General features: G+C 38.4%; 1 protein-coding gene across 2 annotated transcripts in view; it reads right to left on the bottom strand.

The window, feature by feature from the left end:
• Nucleotides 1–16552, bottom strand: part of BMT2 (base methyltransferase of 25S rRNA 2 homolog) — a 96608-nt gene that overhangs the window by 51107 nt on the left and 28949 nt on the right. For both annotated transcript variants that reach the window (XM_017535038.2, XM_017535039.2), the window contains exon 3: nt 4333–4503. In XM_017535038.2, the coding sequence (XP_017390527.1) occupies nt 4333–4503 (171 nt within the window). The remainder of the gene's footprint in view (nt 1–4332; nt 4504–16552) is intronic.

Below are 16552 nucleotides of genomic sequence, written 5' to 3' on the forward strand. Positions count from 1 at the left end.
CAGTACACAGAAACTGAATCTGAGTGAGCCCAAATGTTGGATTCAGCAGACAAAAACTTTAAGGCAGCAATTATAAAATACGTATGTATGTGTATATTTAACATATATATATATTTTTGAGACAGAGTCTCACTCTGTCACCCAGCTGGAGTACAGTGAGTAGTGTGATCTCTACTCATTGCAACCTTTACCTCCCAGGCTCAAGTGATCCTCCCGCTTTAGCCTCCCGAGTAGTTGGGACCACAAGCTACTGAAGTAATTAAATATATTTTGATTTTTAAATGTAATTGCTTACAATTAGATATTTTCAACATGATGTAAAATCAGAGTAACCAAAAGTAATCCTTGTTGATATCTATAGTTTTGGAACTGCGTAAGAGTCTCTTTCATAATTATTTTCTGTGTCTATCAAAAATATTTCTAAATCTATTCAAGTTTAGCATTTTCAAGTAGCTAACAAAATACGCTTGATACCACAAACCCAACAGGGTAAAAGGATGTAGAAACAATTTTAATATTACAGCGAAATATCTCGGAGATATTACAGCTTTGGTTCCAGACTACTGCAATAAAGCAAGTTAAACAAATTTTCTGTTTTCCAGTGCATATAAACGTTATGTTCCACTACACTGTTATTAAGTGTACAATAGCATTGTCTAAAAATACAATGTACGTACCTTAATTTTAAAATACTTTATGGATTAAAAATGCTAGTGATCATTTGAGCCTACAGCAAGTTGTTATCTTTTTACTGGTGGAAGCTTTGCCTTGATACTGACAGCTGCTGACTGATCAGCATGAGGGTTAATGAAAGCTGGCATGCTATCAGGATTTCTAAAAATAAGACAGCACTAAAGTTTGCCACATCCATAAGGCTCTACCTATCATGAACGATTTCTTTGAAGCATCAGCATCTGATATTGCTTGACAGCATATTACTCATATAATTTCTTTTAAAATTGGAGTCAATCCTCTCAAGCCTAACCACTGCTTTATCAACTAAGTTTTATATAGTACTGTATTCTAAATCCTTATCATTCTAACAATGTTCACAGCATCTTTACCAGTAGATTCCATCTCAAAAAAAAAACCAACAACACTTCCTTTGTTCATCCCTAAGAAGCAACTCCTCAACCATTCAAGTTTTAATTGCAGTAATTCAGTCCCATCTTCAGGCTCCACTTCTAATTCTAGTTCTAGTACTTTTCTTCCCCCACCACAACCACAGTTATTTCATCCATAAGGCCTGGAATAAACTTCCAAACTCATATTCATGTTAATATTCTGACCTGCTCCCATGAATCACAAATGTTCTTCATGACATCTAGAATGGTGATTCCTTTCCAGAAGGTTTTAATGGACTTTGCTTGGATCCAACGGAGAAACTGCTATGACAGCTACAGTCTTACAAAATGTATTTCTTAAATAACATGACTTGAGCCAGGCTAAATGACTCATGCCTGTAATCCTAGCACTTCGGGAGCCTAAGGTGGGAGGACTGCTTGAGCCCAGAAATTTGAGACCTGACTGGGCAACATACGGAGATTCTATCTTAACAAAAAATAAAAAAGGTTAGCTGGGCATGGTGGTGCATGCTTGTGGTGCCAGCTAGTGGGGAGGCTGAGGTGGAAAGATTGTGGGAGGGTCACCTGAGCCCAGGAAGTTGACACTGCTGTGAGCTGTGATCACGCCACCCCACTACAGCCTAAGCAACAGAGTGAGACCCCTGTCTCCGAAAAGAAAAAAAAATATGACCTGAAAGTCTAAATTACTCCTTGACCCATAGGCTGCAGAGTGGATGCTGTATTAGCAGGCATGAAAACAACATTCACCTCCTTGTACAACTCTATCAAAGCTCTTGGGTGACCAGGTACATTATCAAAGAGCAGTAATATTTTGAAAGGAATCTTTTTTTCTGAGCAGCAGGTCTCAACAGTAGGCTTTAAATATTCAGTAAACTATTCCTTAAGCAGATGTGCTGTCATCTAGGCTTTGCTGTTCCATTTACAGAGCACAGGCAGAGTAGATTCAGCATAATTCTTAAGGGCCCTAGGATTTTTAAAGTGGTAAATGAACACTGGCTTCAACATAAAGTCACCAGCTGCATTGGCCTCTAAGAAGAGAGGCTGCCTTTGAAGCTCTCAAGCCAAGTATTGTCTTCTGCTCTCTAGCCAAGAAAGTCCTGAAAAGCATCTTCTTCTCCCAATAGAAAGCTCTTAAAATCTACATTAAAAATCAGTTGTTTACTGTAGCCACCTTCAAGAATGGTCTTTGGTAGATCTTCTGGATAACTTGCTGCAGCTTCTAAATCATCACTTGCTGCTTCACCTTACACTTTATGTCATGGAGACGGCTTCTTTTGTAGAGCTCATGAACCAACCTCTACTAGCTTCAAACTTTCTTCTGAAGCTTCCTTACCTCTCTCAGCCTTCAAAGAATTGAAGGGAGCTAGGCCCTTGCTCTGGGTAAGGTATTGGTTTAAGGGAATGCCGTGGTTGGTTTGATCTTGTATCCAGACCACTTGAACTTTCTGCACATCAACAATAAAGCTGTTTTACTTTCTTCTCATTTCTGTGTTCACTGGAATAGCACTTCTAATTTTTAAAAATAACTTTTCCTTTGAATTCATAACTTCATTAACTCTTTGGCAGAAGAGGCCTAGCTTTCAGCCTATAGCAGCTTTTGACATGCCTTCCTCACTAAGTTTAATCACGTGTAGCTTTTGATTTAGAGTCAGAGACATATGATTCTTTTTACTCAAATACTTAAAGGCCATCGTAGGTTTATTAACTGGCCAAATTTCCCTAGTATCTTATGGAATAGAGAGGCTGCGGGGGTGAGGTGAAAGACAGAGGGAGGATTGGGGAGGGGGGAGAGAGGGGAGGAGGAGAGAGAGGAGGAAGGAGAGGAGAGGAGGAAAAGGGGGAATGGGGAGACAGACTGGGGAACAGTGGGTCTGTGGAGCAGTTAGAACAGAATAAGTTCATTGTCTTATATGGTGTTCCTAAACAATCTTAATAGTAACATCAAAGATCACTCATCACAGATCACCAAAACAGACATCATAATAATGAATAAGTTTGAAATATTGTGAGAACTACCAAAATGTGACAGTGTGTGTTAGTGCATTTGTATGGCTGTTGATAAAGACATCCCTGAGCATGGGTAATTTATAAAGATAAAGAGGTTTAATGGACTCACAGCTCCATGTTGCTGGGGAGGCCTCACAATCATGGTGGAAGGCAAAAGCATGTCTTACATGGTGGCAGGCAAGAGAGAATGAGAGCCAAGCAAAAGGCCTGGTTTTATAACACCTTTATAAAACCATCAGCTCTTGTGAGACTTACTACCATGAGAACAGTATAGGGAAAACTGCCCCTATGGTTCAATTATTTCCTACTAGGTCCCTCTCACAACACATGGGAATAATCTGAGCTACAACACAAGATGAGATCTGGGTGGGGACACAGCCAAACCATATCACAGAGCCACAAAATGAGTACATGCTATTGGGAAAATGGTGCCAACAAGACTTGCTTGACTAAGGGTTGCCACAAACCTTCAATTTGTAAAAAAATGTAGTATCTGCCAAGTACAATAAAGTGAAGCACAATAAATGAGATATGCCTGTACTAATAATTAATTGCATTATAATATTCATGTACTTATAAAACTTGTGTCTGTGCATATAATCTTACTAGCAGGCAGATTTTCTTATCAACAATAAAATAATGGCGATTGGCTCTATTAATAAAATAATTCATATTAATTGGCTCATAATCAATATTACAAATAATTTTACATTTTTGAATATGGATAAAAAATTCATATTAATTATGAATTATTTTTTCTTATTTGTAAATTCTTAGTGGATAGCCACTTTAAACAGTTTAATTGGATTTTCCTGTTTTGTTTTGATAATTATATAAGGATTACATATTGTTATATAATTATATATTACATCATACATTATAACTATACATCAATTATTTTACATGTTATATATACACATATGACATAACCATAACATATATGCAATATATATTATATAATTGTATAACAATGTGTAAATATATTATAATCACATTTAACTAACTATTCTTTCTCATTTTCAGTAAGAACAACACATGCTACAGAACTACTAGTTTTCCAGATAGCTCTCACAATTTTATGCTAGTTTTTAATCTAATAATATTACATATCTGCATTTCTCAGCCTATCATGTTACTACTGGAGGAGCAAATAAACTGCTCACTGCTTATAATGAACCACTGCATTATTTTACATTAAAACAGCTATCTAGGATAATCAAAGTAGAAAAAGTATACTTACTCAGTTATAAATTCAGGGTTTGTAAAGCTGAGGTTGGTTAAATGACCTTCAAGTTTAGAAGACTCACGCATATTTAAGGCTGGAGTGGTCTTAGTGGCAAGTACAGCTCTTTTTTCATCTTTCTCAAGTGCTTTTCTCTTCCCACCATTCTGGAAATATTCTCTGCATACACTACAAGTAAAAATAAAGTTGTATTTTAACATAGTGTGTATGACTATAAAATAAGATAGAAATAATTGGTTTTTACAAATCAAGTTGGGAAACTTTCAAAATAAAGATTTCTACTTTGAAAATGTCAAACTGAGGTAAGTTTCAGCACCTTGTAGCTCTTTCAAATTAAAAAAAACATTCCTATACAGATTGCTGACAAGATGGCTGGATAGGAACCGCTCTGTTGTGCAGCTCCCAGCAAGTTCAACACAGAAGGCGGGTGATTTCTGCATTTCCAACTGAGGTACCTGGTTCAACTGAGGTGATGCAGGATGGGGTATCACCTCACCCAGGAAGAGCAAGGGGTCAGGGAGCTCCCTCTCCTAGCCAAGGGTGGCCATTAGGGTCTGCACCTTGCACTCCAGTCCAGATACTGTGATTTTCCCATGGTCTTTGCAACCTGCAGACCAGATGATTCCCTGTAGTACCTAACACCACCACCAGGACCCTGGGTTTCCAGCACAAAATTGGGTGGCTGCTTAAGGAGACATCGAGCTAGTTGGAGCATTTTTTTTTTTTTCATACCCCAGTGGTGCCTGGAATGCCAGAGAGACAGAAATGTCCACTCTCTTGGAAAGGGGGCTGAAACCAGGGAGCCAAGTGTTCTGACTTGGTGGGACCTACCCCCACAGAGGCCAGCAAGCTAAGATCCACTGGCTTGAAATTCTCACAGCCAGCACAGCAGTCTGAGCGCTACCTGGGACATATGAGCTTATTTGAGGGAGGGGTGTTTGCCATTGCTGAGGCTAGAGTAGGTGGTTTTAACTTCACCATGAAAACAAACCCATGGAAGTTCGAACTGGGAGGAACCTAACACAGCTCAGCAAGGCTGCTGCAGGCAGACTGACTCACTAGATACCCACCTTGCTGGGCAAAACATCTCTGAAAAAAGGCAGCAGCCCATCAGGGTCTTACAAATAAAGTCCCCACCTTCCTGGGACAGAGCACCTGGGAAAAGGGGCAGTTGTGGGCACAGCTTCAGCAGACTTAAATGTCCCTGCCTGGCAGCTCTGAAGAGAGCAGCAGATCTCCCAGAACACTGCTTGAACTTTGATAAGGGACAGACTGCCTCAAGTGGATCCCTGACACCTGTGTATCCTGATTGGGAGGCATCTCCCAGTACGGGCCGACAGACACCTCATACAGGAGACCTCTGGCTGGCATCTGGTGGGTAACCCTCTGGGATGAAGCTACTAGAGGAAGAAACAGGCAGCAATATTTGCTGTTCTGCAGCCTCTGCCCATGACACCCAGGCAACCAGGGTATGGAGTGGACATCCAGCAAACTCCAGCAGACCTGCAGCAGAGAGGCCTAACTGTTGGAAGGAAAATTAACAAACAGAATGAAATAGTTTCAACATCAACAAAAAAGGATGTCCATTCAGAGACCAAAGGTAGATAAATCCAAGAAGATGGGGAGAAATCAGTGCAAAAAGGCTGAAAATTCCCAAAACCAGAATGCCTCTACTCCTCCAAGGGATCAAAACTCCTTGACAGCATGGGAACAAAAATGGACAGAGAATGAGTTTGACAAAATGACAGAAGCAGGACTCAAAACGCGGGTAATAACAAACTCCTCTGAGCTAAAGGAGCATGTTCTAACCCAATGCAAGCAAGGAAGCTAAGAACTTTGAAAAAAGGTTAGATGAATTGCTAACTAGGATAACCAGTTTAGAGAAGAACATAAACAACCTGATGGAGTTGAAAAACACAGCATAAGAACTTCATGAAGAATATACAAGTTTCAATAGCCAAATTAATCAAGGAGAAGAAAGGATATCAGAGATTGAAGATCAACTCAATGAAATAAAGTGAGAAGACAATATTAGAGAAAAAACAGTGAAAATAAATGAACAAGGCCTCCAAAAAAATATGGGATTATGTGAAAAACCAAATCTACGTTTGATCGGTGTACCTGAAAGCAACAGAGAGAAAGAAACCAAGCTGGAAAACACTCTTCAGGATATTATCCAGGAGAACTTCCCAAACCTAGCAAGGTAGGCCAACATTCAAATTCAGGAAATATAGAGAATACCATAGAGATACTCCTCGAAAAGAGCAACACCAGGACATATCAGATTCATCAAGCCTGAAATGAAGGAAAAAATGCTAAGGGCAGCCAGAGAGAAAGGTTGGGTTAACCACAAAGGGAAGCCCATCAGACTAAGAGTGAATCTCTCGGCAGAAATCCTAGAAGCCAGAATAGAGTGGGGACAATATGCAACATTCTTAAAGAAAAGAATATTCAGCCCAGAATTTCATATCCAGCCAAACTAAACTTAATAAATGAAGGAGAAAGAAAATCCTTTATGGATAAGCAAATGCTGAGAGATTTTGTGACCACCAGGCCTGCCTTACAAGAACTCCTGAAGGAAGCACTAAACATGGAAATAAATGACTGGTACCAGCCACTGCAAAACCATACAAATTGTAAAGACCATTGATGCTATGAAGCAACTGCATCAACTAATGGGCAAAATAACCAGCTAGCATCATAATGGCAGGATCAATTCACACATAACAATATTAACCTTAAATGTAAATGGACTAAATGCCCCTATTAAAACACACAGACTGGCAAATTAGATAAAGAGTCAAGACCCATCAGTGTGCTATATCCAGGAGACCCATCTCACATGCAAAGACACACATGGGCTCAAAATAAAGGGATGGAGGAAGATTTACCAAGAAAATGGAAAGCAAAATAAAGCAGGGGTTGCAATCTTAGTCTCTGATAAAACAGACGTTAAACCAACAAACATCAAAAGAGACAAAGAAGGGCATTACATAATGGTAAAGGGTTCAATGCAACAAGAGCTAACTATCCTAAATATATATGCGCCCAATACAGGAGTACCCAGATTCATAAAGCAAGTTCTTAGAGACCCATGAAGAGACTTAAAGACTCCCACGCAATAATAGTGGGAGACTTTAACACCCCACTGTCAATATTAGATCAACAAGACAAAAAAATTAACAAGGATATCCAGGACTTGAACTCAGCTATGGACCAAGTGGACCTAACAGACATCTACGGAACTCTCCACTCCAAATCAACAGAAAATACAATATTCTCAGCACCACATCGTACTTATTCTAAAATTGACCACATAATTGGAAGTGAAACACTCCTCAGCAAATGCAAAAGAATGGAAATCATAACAAACAGTCTCCCAGACCACACTACAATCAAACCGGAACTCAGGATTAAGAAAGTCACTCAAAACTGTAGAGCTATATGGAAACTGAACATCTGCTCCTAAATGACTACTGGATAAATAATGAAGTGAAGGCAGAAATAAAGATGTTCTTTGAAACCAATGAGAATGAAGACACAAGGTACCAGAATCTCTGGGACACATTTAAAGCAGTGTGTAGTGGGAAATTTATGGCATTAAATGCCCACAAGAGAAAGCAGGAAAGAACTAAAATGGACACTCTAACGTCACAATTGAAAAAACTAGAGAAGCAAGATCAAACAAATTCAAAAGCTAGTAGAAGACAAGAATCAACAATATTAGAGCAGAGCTGAAGGAGACAGAGACAAAACAACAACAACAACAAAAAAAAAACGTTAAAAAAAATCAATGACTCCAGGAGCTGGTTGTTTGAAAAGGTCACCAAACTAGACAGACTGCTAGCCAGACTAATAAAAAAGAAAAAAGAATCAAATAGAGGCAATAAAAAATGATAAAGGGGATATCACCACTGATCCCACAGAAATACAAACTACCATCAGAGAACACTATAACACCTCTACATAAATAAACCAGAAAACCCAGAAGAATTGGATATATTCCTGGACACTTACACCCTTCCAAGACCAGAGCAGGAAGAAGTCGAATCCCCAAATAGACCAATAACAAGTTCTGAAATTGAGGCTGCAATTAATAGCCTACCAACCAAAAAAAGTCCAGGACTAGATGGTTTCACAGCCGAATTCTACCAGAGGTACAAAGAGGAGGTGGTACCATTCCTTCTGAAAGTATTCCAAACAACAGAAAAAGAGGGAATCCTCCCTAACTCATTTTATGAGGCCAGTATATCCTGATACCAAAACCTGGCAGAGACACAGCTAAAAAAGGAAATTTCAGGTCAACATCCCTGATGAACATCAATTCAAAAATCTTCAATAAAATACTGGCAAATGGAAGGAATCCAGCAGCACATCAAAAAGAACAAAGCTGGAGGCATCACACTACCTGACCTCAAAGTATACTACAAGGCTTACTGACAAAACAGCATGGTATTGGTACCAAAACGAATATAAAGACCAATGAAAGAGAACAGAGGCCTCAGAAATAATGGCACACATCTACAACCATCTGGTCTTTGACAAACCTGACAAAAACAGGCAATGGGGAAAGGATTCCCTATTTAAGAAATGATGCTGGGAAAACTGCCTAGCCATATGCAGAAAGCTGAAACTGGACCCCTTCCTTACACCTTATACAAATATTAACTCAAGATGGATGAAAGACTTAAATGTGAGACCTAAAACCATAAAAACCCTAGAAGATAACCTAGGCAATACCATTTAGGATATAGGCATGGGCAAAGACTTCATGACTAAAATACCAAAAGCAATGGCAATAAAAGCCAAAATAGGCAAATGGGATCTAATTAAAGAGCTTCTGCACAGCCAAAGAAACTATCATCAGAGTGAACAGGCAGCCCACAGAATGGGAGTAAATCTTTGTAATCTATCCATATGACAAATGGCTAATATCCAGAATCTACAAAGAACGTAAACAAATTTACAAGAGAAAACCAAACAACCCCATCAAAAAGTGGCAAAGCATACAAAAAGACACTTCTCAAAAGGAGACATTTATGCAGCCAACAAACACATGAAAAAAAGCTCATCATCACTGGTCATTAGAGAAGTGCAAATCAAAACCACAGTGATATACCATCTCACACCAGTTACAATGGCGATCATTAAAAAGTAAGGAGACAACAGATGCTGGAGAGGATGTGGAGAAATAGGAATACTTTTACACTGTTGGTGGGAGTCTAAATTAGTTCAACCATTGTGGAAGATAGTGTGGTGATTCCTCAAGGATCTAGAACTAGAAATACCATTTGACCCAGCAAACTCATTACTGAGTATATACCCAAAAGAGTACAAAGCGTTCTAGTATAAAGACACATGCACACGTATGTTTACTGCAGCACTGTTTACAATAGTGAACACTTGGAACCAACCCAAATGCCCATCAATGATAGACTGCATAAAGAAAATGTGGCACATATACACTATGGAATACTATGCAGCAATAAAAAAAGGATGAGTTCTTGTCCTTTGCAGGGACATGGATGAAGCTGGAAACCATCATTCTCAGCAAACTAACACAAGAACAGAAAACCCAACACAAAATGTTCTTACTCTTAAGTGGGAGTTGAATAATGAGAACACATGGATACAGGGAGGGGAGCATCAAACACTGGGGCCTGTCAGGGGTGGAGGACTAGGGGAGAGACAGCATTAGGAGAAATACCTAAGGTAGATGACAGGGTGATGGATGCAGCAAACCACCATGGCACATGTACCTGTGTAACAAACCTGCACGTTCTGCACATGTACCCCAGGACTTAAAGTATAGTAATAATAAAAAAAAAATTACTATACAATGAGGACTAATTACAAATTTTGTTTAGTAAATAAAAAACACGTTTTTGAGGGTTACAGATGTGCTTGTATATATTTTACTGAGCTTCATTCTTGACTAAAATTTTCTCCAGCAAAGGTTAGATAAGTCCACTATGTAGTGATAACATCCAGAAGGAATAGTAGTCACAGCTCATTTCAAACTGGCTTTGCTAGTAGTAGACAGATAACCCAACAGTTGTTCTTCAGGTCCCTCTTGGTTTATGATAACAAAGTTAGGTTGTAAATATATTAAGAGATCATTTTTCTTATTTGCTCTGAGAAGACAGCATACGAATCTAGTGCAGGTAAAATGGTATATCATGAAGACATAAGTTCAAAGGGAACAGAAGTTTGAACATAATGCTGCTTTTCTTAACACTTGGAAATTATTCCTGTCCATTAGGGGACTATTTCCATTTGTCCCAATTCTTACACAATTGGAATGCAGATTCTTCAAAACATATCATTTTAAGTCCATATAGTTAAGCCTACATCAGGTTGCTAACCAGAATAAAAAACTGATGACAAGCAAATACATCTAAACAATTTTCTCAGTATTTATGACATATGTCATGTAATAGTGAATACAGAACACCATATGTGCATATGTAACAAAATAAAAATGCACCACAGAATCGATTCAAACATTTATTAACACCAGTAAACTTGAAGAAAAAAACAACTTGACAGGAGATACACACAAATAATTAGCTGATACGCTTACCAAAGCTATTTAAACTCAAGGAGAATGAAATCTGTCAAATATTTTCCTTTCTGAAGTTTTAAAATGAAGCACCTAATTTACTATATATAGCTCACACTTTACACAAAGCTATATTATCTTTCTCCACAGACACTGCTTGGTAAAGTTCCAAAAATATATAGCAAGAGAACTGAAGAGCAAAGAATTCATGCAAAACTGGTTTCAGGAAGCACAACTATGGTCTAAGGGAACTACGCCCATTTCTCCTTCACACTTATAGGATCCCATTAGTTCAACTTCAGTTTTTTTAGTTCCTATTATGTAAGACTTCTTTAACTTATACTATGTACATTTAGTTTTAACTCTATATGCAGAAGTTGAAACTTATTCAGCATGAATTAAACATTTATTAAGTACACATCATGTGGGGAGGTACATAATGATGGCAAAACAAATTCCAGAAGGCATCGTTGTTACCCTCGAGAAGCTACTGTTACCTCAGTAAAGGACACAAAAAATTATTATACATAAGAATAAAAAACACGATAAACAGATAAAGATAGTTATTTCTATAAAGTACCTAACCCAATCTAAAATCAGCAATATAAAATGATTTTAGAAAGGTAAGTAGGAATAAATCAGGGAAGTAAGAAAGTTGAGTGGAAACTTTCTACGCAGAAAGGACAGAATAAGCGAAGACATGAAAGAGAAAAGCAGAATGAGCCTTCAGAGATGTACCTCCGTTCAAGGCACAGGAAGTTTAAAGTACTAGGCAGAGGATGAGCGGACCTATTCACAAATGGAAAAGCCCTGAGCCTAGTGCACATATAGAGAGGAACGACAGCCACATGACACCAGTATGCAAGCTTCAACATGCAAGATCCACAGGTCAATTTTCAAATGCGGTCTTTGCAAATCAAATCTAATGACAGAGATCAGTTTAGAGGCTGCCTGGGGTAGGATGTGGGATGAGTGCAAAGGGGTACAAGGGAGCTTTCTGGAGAAAAATGTTCTATATCTTGATAGTGGTGGTGGTTACATAAGTGTAAACAATAGTAAATACCCGCTAAACTGTACACTAGATGGATGCTTTTATTGTATATAAATTATACCTCAATAAAGTTGATAAAATCTACATTTTTAGATTTTAGATAAAAATGTAGATTTTAGATAAAATGTAGTCTTACATATTAGATAAAATTTTGGCTAAACAATCTTTTACATTTTAGATAAAAGTGTAGATTTTATCAACTTGAAATTATATTAAAAAGCTTGCTTACCTTTCTATCAGGTAGAACCACATAAAACTGGTGATATTCAAAAGTTCTTGAGATACGAAAATTGCAATTTTATGTGGTGGAACCTAACAGCTACTAAGATATTTGGCAGTAAAATACTTGAAGGGCTAAAATTCTAGGTTTTCATAGAATAATGAAAACCATCTAAATTCCAATCTCCCCATATACCCTCAAAAAACCATACAGATCATTAAAGAGAGCAAATAAAAACACTTACCATTCATACCTATGGCATAACAAGGAAATAAAAAAAAAAAACACTTCATTTTACCTGTTATTGAAAAAATAAAAATCTGAGAGTGAGTTGGCTTTGGAGGCCACCCAAAGTACAGAGTCAGAAAAGGACTGCATAAGAGACAGAAATGTATGAAAGGATAGCCAAACAGAATTTTCCAGCAATCACCCCCTAGACCTGCAAGAATATCAAACTGAGTAACCATGCAAAAAAGCACCTTCATAAGAACTAAATCATTTAAGTGATCACAGTAACTGGTTTTAGCCGACCAAGAAAGGATGCATTGAAGACGGTACCGACAGTCTTGAACTGTCTATGCCATCCCTCTCTCAAGATGAGGCAGCAAAGCCCAGAGAGATAATCTTTGTGCTTTAGGGAGGGAGAGTGAAATAACTATGGGACTTTGCACTGAAACTCCATGTTGCCCTGTCACAGTGGAACACAGCACTGGAGAGAATTCTACTGGTGCCCACAAGGGGCATTTAGACTTTGAACCAGACAGATGTCTGCTGCGCTGGTGGGAGAAATCTGAGTCCTAGTCTGCTTCACTACTGGCCGAATAAAGCGGCCTTGGGGGTCTCAACAAATTTCAGTAGCAGCCAGACCATAGCAACTGTAGTCCTTGGGTGAGTCCCAATGCTGTGCTGGTTTCAGAGGCTGTGGGCTCGGGGCACTTCAATCAATTGTGTCAACTGGCTGTGGTGGCCATGGGAGTGCCTGCATCACCCCTCCCCCAATTCTAGGCAGTACAGTATAGACACTTCTTCCACCTTGGGGAAGGAGAGGAAAAGTACAGGAGACTTTGCCTTGCAACCAGGCACCAGCCCAGCCACAGTAAAACAAAGCACCAGATAGAATCCTAAAGCCCCTGATTCCAGGCTCTTGTTCCCAAATGGCACTTATAGATCGACCCTGGAACAGAAGGGAATCCTCTGCCCTGGGGGGACAGACCCAAGTCCCTCCAGGATTCATCACCTGCTGACTAAAGTGGCCTTGGGCCTTCAGTAAACATCAATGGCAGTTCAAATATGACCCAGCAAGAGGCCAGCTGTGGTGGCCACAAAAGTGTCTCGGTCACTCCTTCCCCAACTCTGGCCAGCTCAGCATTAAGAGAGACTCATTCCACTTGGGGGAAGAAGAGGGACATTGCCAAAGAACCCAGGAATTTCTTCCTTATCTTCCTCAAGTCCATTAGGACTGGGTATTTAGGAATCTGCAGAAGTTGCAGTGTACCTGGGCTTAGAGTGCCCTCTAGTGCTGAAATGGATACAGTGATTACGCGTTTATGTAATACTGTAACTCTGAATGCTTAGAATGCCCTCTGAAAAAGGATGGATACTAACAAGGCCAGACTACAAAGACTGGAATAAATATCTAACTCTTCTATGCCCAGACACTGAAAAACATACACAAGCATCAAGAACAGTCAGGAAAATATGACCTCACTAAACAGACTAAATGAGGCACCAATGACCAATCCTAGAACAGTAAAGATATATGACTTCTCAGGGAATTCCAAATAGCTTTTTGAGGAATCTCAATGAATTTCAAAAAAACAGAAAAGGAGTTCACAAATCTCTCGGGAAATTCAACAAGGAAATTAAAACAATTTAAAGAATCCAACAGAAATCTTGGAGCTGAAATATTCAATTAATGAACTAAATATGTATTACTCTCTAAACAGAATTCATCAAACAGAAGAAAGAATTAGTGGGCTCAAAGACAGGCTATTTCAAAACATAGAATCAGGGGAGAAAAAGAAAAAAGGAGTAAAAAAGAATAAAGTATGCTTTCAAGGTCTGGAAAATAGCCTCAAAAGGGCAAATCTAAGAGTTACTGGCCTTAACAAGGAAGTATAGAAACAGATTGGGGTAGAAAGTTTACTCAAAGAAATAACAATGCTTTTCCAAACCTAGAGAAAGATATAAATATGCAGTGATATGATCAAAGAAAACCAAGCAGACTCAACCCAAATAAGACTACTTTCAAGGCATAAAATCAAAATCTCACAGGTTAAGGACAAAGAAAGGATCCTAAAAGCATGTAAGAGAAAAGAAACAGATAGCATTTGAAGGAGATCCAATACATCTGGCAGCACACTTCTCAGTGGAAGCCTTATAGGCAAAGAGGGAATGAGATTATATATTTAATGTGCTGAAGGGAAAAAAAAAGGAAACAACTTTCAACTGAGAATACTGTACTCAGCAAAGCTATTCTTCAAACACAAAGGAGAAATATGTAGACAAACAAAAGATAAAGTATTGTATATCCAGATCTACCTTAACAGAAATGCTAAAGAGAATTTTTCAACTTGAAAGAAAAAGATGCTAACACACAATAAGAAATTATCTGAAAGTATAATATAAAACTCACTGGTAAAGCTATGTACATAAATTCAGAATACTCTAATACTGTAATTATAGTGTGTAAACTACTCATATATTCAGAGGGAAAAAACCAATAGGATGAATTTACTGTATCTGTATTTAGATAGATAGATAGATAGACAGATAGATATCTTGGTATAAACAGATACCTAATTGGCTCATGTGATTATACGGACTGAAATATCCCATAATCTGCTATGTATAAGCTGTAAAGCCTGAGGACCATTTTATAAATTGTAGTCTAAGTTCAAAGGCCTAAGAACCAGATGGTGTAGATCCCAGCTGGAGGGAAGGCCTCAAAAGACTGAATGCTACTCACCCACAATAGAGAGGGCAATCTGCTTTATTCATTCTACAGATTCAAATGTCAATCTCATTCGGAAACACCCTCACAGACACATCCAGAAATAATGGTCAGCCGAATGTCTGCGTACTTTGTCAATCAGTAAAGTTGTTAATAATAATTCATAATACCTAAAATTAACCATCACCTATGGAAAAGCAAAAGGCCCAGAATAGGCAACACAATATTGATGGAGAAAAACAAACTGAAGGACTAACACTAGCAACTTCAAGACTTACTACAAAGCTACAGTAGTCAAGATAGTGTGGTAATGGTGAAAGAGAAGACAAATACATCAATGGATCAGAATAGAGACTGCAAAAATAGACCCATAAAAATAAACTGATCTTTGAAAACGGAGCAAAGGCAATGATACAATGAATAAAAAAGATAATCTTTTCAACAAGTCATGCTAGAACTAGACATCCACATGCAAAAAAGAAAAAAAAGTAAATTCAGATATAGACCTTATACCTTTCACAAAAATTAACTGGAAATACAACATAAATGTGAAATGCAAGACTACAAACTTTCTAGAAGGTAACACAGGAGGAAATCTAGAGGGCATTGGGTATGGTGATGACTTTTTAGACATGACACCAAAGGCGTGATCCATGAAAAAAAAATAGGTAAGCTGAATGTCACCAAATTAAAATTTTTTGCTTTGTGAAAGGCACTGTCAAGAGAATGAAAAGAGACGCCACAGTGAGTAAATATTTGCAAATCATATGTATCAGAGGTCCCAAACCCCCACTTCTGGCGGGTTAGGAACTGGGCTGCATAGCAGGAGGTGAGTGGCAGGCGAGTGAAGCTTCACCTGTATTTACAGCTGCTCCCCATTGCTCGCATAACCGCTTAAGTTCTGCTTCCTGTCAGATCAGTGATGGCATTAGATTCTCATAGAACGGTGAACCCTATTGTGAACTGTGCATGTGAGGAATCTAGGTAGCATGCTCCTTATGAGAATCTAATGCCTGACAATCTGTCACTGTATCCCATCACCCCCAGATGGGACTGTCTAATTGTGAGAAAACAAGCTCAGGGCTCTCACTGATTCCACGTTACTATGAGTTGTATAATTATTTCATTACAGATTACAATGTAGTAATAATAGAAATCCAGTGCACAACAAATGTAATATGCTTGAATCATCCCAAAACCACCTGTCCCCACCCTAGTTGATAGAAAAATTGTTTTCCACAAAACCAGTCCCTCGTGCCAAAAAGATTGGGGACTACTGACATATATGATAAAGAACTGTTATCCAAAATATAGAAAGAACTCTTAAAACTCTGTAAGAAAGCAAATAAATCTTAAAAATAGGCAAAAGACCTGAACAGACATCACATCAAAGAAGACATACAGATTGGAAGCAACGGGAATGCTTAAGTG

The sequence above is a fragment of the Cebus imitator genome, unplaced genomic scaffold (genome assembly GCF_001604975.1).
Source record: "Cebus imitator isolate Cc_AM_T3 unplaced genomic scaffold, Cebus_imitator-1.0 Scaffold90, whole genome shotgun sequence".
Lineage (NCBI taxonomy): Eukaryota > Metazoa > Chordata > Mammalia > Primates > Cebidae > Cebus > Cebus imitator.